Below are 7,673 nucleotides of genomic sequence, written 5' to 3'. Positions count from 1 at the left end.
AACAAATAGCCTCCAAAAATTTTACAACAGCTCAGTAGCGCTAATCTGCCACCAAGCTATAAACTTTGCACTCCGTGTTACAAAATCAGCCTAATCAAAGCTAAGTCCACAAGCCAGTCCAGTTTGTGAACCAACCCAAAGTCGTGACATCTCGCCCAACAAAAAAATATCCAAAACAATCACAAAACCCACCCTCACCCACCATTCCACTAGCTTTTGTCTCTTGTATTACTTTCCATTCCGCCGGGGTGAGAATTTGCCATCCACTTTACCTCGATGGGAAAATGGTCATGGTTCATAATCGCGCGCAATTATTATTATGAACGACGATGGCTGGCAGGCGTCAGTACCGTGCAGCCTCACGACCGACCTTAGAGTCCGCGAGATGATCTGCATATTGCGATGGCGGATAGTGGCCACTGTTTTTCTGTGGGTTCAGTAGTGAATGCGTCGCCGTCCAATTGTAGGAGAATAAATTGACACCGGGGACGGATAGTGGATGGGCACAGCCAAAAACAGTCACTTTTGTTGATGGATCGTCGTCGTTATTGTTGGCACAAGAATTACTACCGACTTGGGTGAATGCAATGGTGTCGTAATTATTCAAATTGTTTTCCCAGCGGCGACGGAGAATACAGTCGCACTTCACGAATTTGACGCTGTTTTGTTTCAGAGTTATGATCTGCTTAAAGAGGTGGAGGTCGAAAGCTTAGCGTCAATTTTACTGCAACAGATGCAGAATAGATCCAATCGCCACGACCTCCACCATATCCGAAAAATTTCCAATTCCTTTTACAGTCCCAATCACAAACCTCGAAACCGTGCCCCAAATTGGTTCCCCCCGAAACAACCTGCTACAAGCAGTGCCAAAAGAAACCGAACAGGAATGACGAAACCACAAACAGCGGCGCCTCTGCGGTGAGAACCAGCGACCTCTAGCCATCCGCACCGCGCGCGAATACCTTTTGTGCCAATTCAATGTTAGAAATTCGATCTGGAAACCGACCTGCCACAAACGAAGAAACACAAAAAACAATCGCGAAAGCTCGAATGAGCTTGCTCTCGATCTAATTGAGGCACGACGGAAAATCGTGACCATCTCTGAGACTGCTGCGCTCAAGTGATTCCGTCAAGCAGCATAAAATCAGGTAGCGCCTCATCAGCTGGGTTGACCGCGTGCTAGTCTGTGACTCCGAATCGACACAAGTGTGGATTTTACTCACGATGATGATGATGATGATGGTTGTAAAGGCATTCGATTCGGATGGAGATTTCGCGGGCAATAGACGACGAACCCCGTCTCACATGAGCTTCTGGGGTTGACTACATACATAGTTGGGGTGTTGGGAAATGTAGCAAAACTGGAGCAGTTTCGCGGCGATTAAGAACATGGCCATTAAGCTGAATCGTTACGCGGATTGTCCTAGAAAGTGGTGATAACAAAATTTTATTTCTTTTGATCATTGTGAGCAAATTTAATTTAATTGATTTGATGAGTAATTCTAACAAAACAAATTCAAATATGTAAATTGCTTTATATATGACTCGGAAGTACACTAGTTAGCCCTTAAAATTTAAAACAAATCAAATAAAAACTAAAAAATCTATAAAAGTGATAGTTTTTGATTTTCAATAATTATTTTTGAAAGGAAATTAATAAATCATAAAGTAAAACTTTCACAATAAAACCTGCAATTATCTATTTTATTGAGATCATTTAAGAGCTTATTGTGAACTATCTGATCCCCAATCCTACTCAGGTAGCGACTTAGTCAAAACTGGAGCACAGGTTGTTGGGCACACATTACTTTTCGGTCCACTTGAGTTGAGCCTATTACAATGGGAGGTTCAATTAGATGCTAAAGGGACCATCGATTATGACAATGATCGTGACTGTCTGTCAACGCGAGACTGAAGCTGGGCCGTAGAGGATTGGTAGGGGTTTGTTGCCCATAGTACTGGTATTGGGGTAAAGCTTCAATCGGATCCAGAGGGTTTCAGGTTGCATATTTTTTCCAGTACGAAGGGCGACAACTTACCTGAAACGAAAAAAGGAAAAATAGTTATATTAACATATGATAATGATTAGTGTAATGCATTTTTTGTTGTACTTCATACCCTACTGATTTGTTTCTCTTATTCGTGATATATGTTAATAATTTGAACTACATTGATATAGTCTCAATCGAAAGTTTATACAACTTCCAAAATAAACAAGATATTCGCCACGAAACGCTTAGAGTTAATTACACATAGCATTCGTGTTGGATTATTCCAGATTCGTTTGAGGATTTTTTTCAGCTTCTCAAATCGAATCTTTCAAGGTACAATTTTTCAAAATTTTTGAAAGCAATTCTTCCAGAATCCTGAGAGGAATCTTTGCAAATTCACGAGAAAAATGGTTCCAGACACCTAAGATTTCTGGTGTGCTAAACACGAAGGAATCACGATTCTTGAGTTCGACAAACACTTGTTCGATAAAAGGTTTGTTTAAGGTCTTTCTCTCATAAATCTTCCTAGACATATAACAGGAATTCTGGAAATCTTGGAGTTTGAAAATATACAGGTCAGGTATATGCAGTGGGCAAGGTAGGTACCCACCAAGAGCGCCGGCCTAGAGAGGGCGTCAAAATGCGTGAATCATTTGATAATTTTTTTTTTTTCAATTGAGGCTTCTTATTGGTAACAATTTTAAAAGAATTATTGGACATAATAAAGAAAAAAATAAAAAAAAAACTGCAAGGCATTTAACAAAAAGATACTTTCTTCAAGGGACAGTGTTTATTTTCAATAACCCAAAAAAAGTTCTGCACTAGCTATAACTCGTTTGATTTTCAAAATAAAAAACAAAATGTAGAAGAATAGTTGACTGTCACTTTTTAGACCTCTTCAACATTGTTGTTAAGATTTGACCACCTTTCAAAACATTTGCCTGGTTGCCTCTAGTAACAATGACTGTCCAACTAACATTCCTTCCCTTCCCCGATGAGCGTAAGGACGTGACCAGCGCCGTTATTGAGCTCTTGATTTGTGGTAAACTAATCCCTAGCCCCATTCATTACATCTTTGTGCAACTTCGATTGTTCTGGTCAACCACGGAGTAGCAACTACGAAATGTACGGTCATCTATGATAATGCTCATGCTCACTAATTTGATGGTTTTTTAAGTATATTCCATCTAAATTACATATGGTGAACTTACTTAAGATAGATCCTTGACGAACATTGTCTTTTCTAAAATCTAAAAATATTCTCATAAAAAATATGGAGAGATTTCTCTTATAATTTAGACATTTACCAACATAAACCTTGGAAAAACACTCGGGGACCAGGTAATATTCTTTTCAAGAATTTGTAATGATTTCTCTCAAGAATAAAAAAACAAATCATCTCAGAAATCAGAAAACAAATCTCTCTAAAATAAAAAAAATGTCAAAAATTAGAAAAATTCCTCTCAGGTTGCTAAGAAAATGTTTCTCAGAAAACTGTAAAAATCTCTCAGGAATCTGGACAGCCTCTTCTCAGAAAACAAAAAATGTTCCTCTCAAGAATCTAAATAGTGCTTTCTTATAAATCTGAAATATTTCCACTCTGAATCTGGATAGATTCGCTCAGGAAGTTGTAAAGTTTCTTCTCACAAATCTGAAAAGACTTTTTTAGGAAATTATAAAGATTTCACAATTACAAATATGGTAAACCACATTCAGAAAATATTGAAGATTTTTTTCAGTGCGCATCGTACCTTCGTTCTGTGCGTACACGAATTCTCTCTGCTCTTGGAAGTTTTCTTAAAAACTACCTAAAGCGATAAAACAGTACTTTTCAGTGCTAAAATATAAAACGGTACTTTTCAGTGCTACTAAAACAGTCCTTTTCAGTACTATTTTTTCTACTATTGATCCCTTTACGATCCTTGTTTGGACCCGTGCCTTCGATTTTTCGTTGGACCCGTTGGCGAAAACTAGCGGTGGTAATCCTTCTTGGACACCGTCTTGGGAAAAAACCTCTTAGGAGGTCACGTCTTCTTTCGTTTATTTACTAAACATGGAATCAACAGCCGAGATGAGCCAGCCCCGGGCTGCAAATCTCATTAATAAAGATAATAATAATAATGGAATCAACAACAAACAAAAGGAAGGGTGAATCTCTGAATTCACTACTTCCTTCCAAAAAAGTGGGTTTTGAAACTGTCACTACACGTGGCAAGAATGGAAGAAAGGACGTTTCCCCGGAATGCGAAGCTTCTTCCAAGGGCGAAATGAACAATTGTATTGAAATAAGCAATCATTCATCAGCCTCTAGCCCAGGCTCTTTGATTCAAGTGAGGAAGCAAAGAAAGCCGCCTATCGTGATCAGTTGTTCCGAATTTGGGGGATTTAGGCAGGAGATCTTGAACTCCATTAGGTTTCCTTCCAAATCGCAAAGAAAGGCGACTGTCGCGTTTTGCCGGAAACTCTTAAAGATCGCGAACCTCTTCTCAAACATCTTGAAGAGAGAAGCACATTTTTTTACTTATGACGACAAAACTGAACGTTTGTTCAAAGTTGTCTTGAAAGGTCTCTCAAGTGACTATAAGTCACCTGAAGAGATCAAAAATGGAATAAATGATTTACTTGGATTTTCCCCAGTCCAAGTAATCATTATGAAAAAGAGAACCCAATCTGGCATTGTTCGGAAAGGGCTTTCTCAAGAATATTATTTAGTTCACTTTAAAAAAAAAGAACTAAATAATATCAAAGCTTTAGAAAAGAAGTATATTTGATGTCCGTGTGACATGGGAACATTTCCAGAAACCTGGAGGAAATTACCGGAACCCCACTCAGTGCCGTCGGTACCAAAACGGGGATCATGGTACAAAAATTGTTGCATGGATGCTAAATGCATGATTTGCGGAGGTTTTTCTCACGCCAAAGACATCTGTCCAGTGAAGGGAGATACCACCAAATTTATATGCTCTAATTGCGGGGCCAATCATAAGTCAAATTTTTGGAATTGCCCTTCACGCAAGAGAGTCATTGAGGCTCATGCCAGGCAGATGAAAGATAATATCCGTTACGATAACGGTCGTTTCCGGAATTTCCCTGGTAGAGTATCGAACAATTCTCATTTTTCAGTTGAAGATCGCTTGATAGGCGTATAAAACATCATCTGTTTTCGTCATTTGAAACTAAAGTTTTTGAAACTTTAGGTGTTTCTGTTGCGACACAACTTGGTAAATATACTTTCATAGTTGCTTATTTGCCTTTTCAATGCACTGGACAGCAAGTTAATTTGCTCCAAACTAACTTGCGAAAATTCACTCGCAATAAGTCAATTTTTTTTGTAATTGGTTACTTCAATGCCAAACATCGGTCATGGAATAATTCTCAAAGTAATTCCAACGGCAGAATTTTATTTGATGAGTGCTCTTCGGGATATTTCTCAATTCAATACCCTGATAGCCCTATATGGATTTCCTCTTTCAGAAATCCATCTACGATTGATATGGTCTTAATCGACTCTAGTCATCTTTGTAGCCAACTGATTACTCATGCTGATTTTGATTCTGATCATGTCCCTGTTACATTTCAAATATCCCATAAAGCGATTCTCAATCCTATCAGCTTTACTTTCAATTATTTTCAAGTCGCCTGGAATATATATATATGAAACGTATATTGACTCTAATCTCAATGTTTACATTTCATTACAAACTAAACTTGATATTGACAAAGCTCTTGAAACTTTAACAAATTCCATTGTTGAAGCCAGGAGCATTGCAATTCCAAAATGTGAAGTAAAATTTGAATCTGTGATTATAGACGATGATCTTGAACTCTTGATCCGTCTTAAAAACGTGAGGAGAAGGCAATTTCAACGCACTCGCAATCCTGCAATGAAAATTATATGGCAGGATTTGCAGAAAGATATCAAGAAACGTTTTGCTCAATTAAGAAACAAAAATTTTGAGCCCTTTTGGAAATTATCTAAAATGATGAAAAAACCTCAGAAGCCAATACCGGCATTGAAAGAGGAAAACAACAGTAATAATAACCAATTATGTTTTTCGGCTACGCAGTCTTAATTTTTACAACGGCTTATTTATTTGCCCGACGTTTCGACACGGGAAATAAACGGGCAAATAAATAAGCCGTTGTAAAAATTAAGACTGCGTAGCCGAAAAACATAATTGATTACAACCATACAGTCGATTCCCCACCAGCTCAGTAATAATAACTAATTGCGGAAAAGCTCAAAAACTTGCTATGCAGTTTGAAAGCGTGCACAATTTTAATTTAGGACTTACTAGTCCAATTGAAAATCAAGTTACTCAGGACTTCGAAAATATTCTCAATCAAGAGAACGTTTTTGAAAATGCCTGGGAGACTTATTTGGAAGCAGTGAGAACTTTAATTAAACTTTAATTAAAGAATTCAAAATATGAAAGCTCCTGGCGATGATGGAATTTTCTACATCCTCATCAAGAAACTTCCAGAAAGTAGCTTATCATTTTTAGTTGATATATTTAACAAATATTTTCAACTAGCATATTTTTCTGACAAATGGAAACATGCTAAGGTAGTTCCAATTTTAAAACCAGACAAAAATCCTGCAGAAGCTTCTAGCTATCGTCCGATCAGTTGGCTTTTCTCCATCAGTAAACTTTTTGATAAGGTCATTTTGAACAGAATGATGGCCCACATCAACGAAAATTCAATTTTTGCCAATGAACAGCTCGGATTCCGCCATGGACATTCGACCACTCATCAACTTTTACGTGTAACAAATTTAATCCGTTCCAACAAATCTGAAGGCTATTCTACTGATCTTGCTCTTCTAGACATAGAAAAAGCATTCGACAGTGTTTGGCATGAAGGTTTGGTTGTAAAATTAAAAAAAAAATAATTTTCCAACATACATTGTTAGAATAATTCAAAGTTATCTGTCAAATCGTACACTTCAGGCTAATTATCAGAACTCCAGATCTGAAAGACTTCCTGTAAGAGCTGGTGTTCCTCAAGACAGCATTTTGGGACCAATATTATACAATATTTTCACATCTGACTTACCTGAGTTACCTCAGGGATGTCAAAAATCCTTGTTTGCGGATGACACAGGCCTCTCCACCAAAGGAGTCTGCGTGTCATCTGTAGTCGATTGCAAAAAAGTTTGGATATTTTTTCTTTATACTTGCAAAAATGGAAGATTTCTCCTAATGCTTCCAAAACTCAACTAATAATATTCCCACACAAACCAAAAGCTCTTTATTTGAAACCGTCAAGTAGACATGTTGTCACGATGAGAGGGGTTCCAATGAATTGGACAGATGAAGTTAAGTATCAAGGGCTCATGCTAGATATAAATTTAACTTTCAAAAATCACATTAAGGGCACTCAAGCCAAATATAATAAATATGTTAAATGTCTCTATCCCCTCCAGGGATTTCGATTCAATCAGAAATTTATCCTAGATAATCTTTAGAATGACGAATACAACGATTTCGCCAGACATTTCTTCACGGAGAACTTTTAATCGCAAACAGGCTTTTTTAGACCGGATCAGATAGGTAGCAATTGCTCAGGCAGAGGCCTGGAGTTTCCTCCAGAGATTCTTCCATGGATTTCTCTAAGATTTGATTCCAGGAATTCCTCGAGGAAAATTTGTAACGAGTTTCTTAAAGAATACCAGTGAGA

General features: G+C 37.7%; 1 protein-coding gene across 1 annotated transcript in view; it reads right to left on the bottom strand.

Annotated features, from left to right (window-relative positions):
• Positions 1-1,668: 1,668 nt before the first annotated feature.
• LOC5573090 (rab3 GTPase-activating protein catalytic subunit) overlaps positions 1,669-7,673 on the bottom strand; it is a 261,913-nt gene continuing 255,908 nt past the window's right edge. The window contains exon 2 of the mRNA XM_021846127.1: positions 1,669-2,039. Coding sequence (XP_021701819.1) covers positions 2,036-2,039 — 4 coding nt within the window. The 3' untranslated portion in view covers positions 1,669-2,035. The remainder of the gene's footprint in view (positions 2,040-7,673) is intronic.

The sequence above is a fragment of the Aedes aegypti genome, chromosome 2, assembly GCF_002204515.2.
Source record: "Aedes aegypti strain LVP_AGWG chromosome 2, AaegL5.0 Primary Assembly, whole genome shotgun sequence".
Classification (NCBI taxonomy): Eukaryota; Metazoa; Arthropoda; class Insecta; order Diptera; family Culicidae; genus Aedes; species Aedes aegypti.
This window is presented reverse-complemented; position numbering and strand designations above follow the sequence as displayed.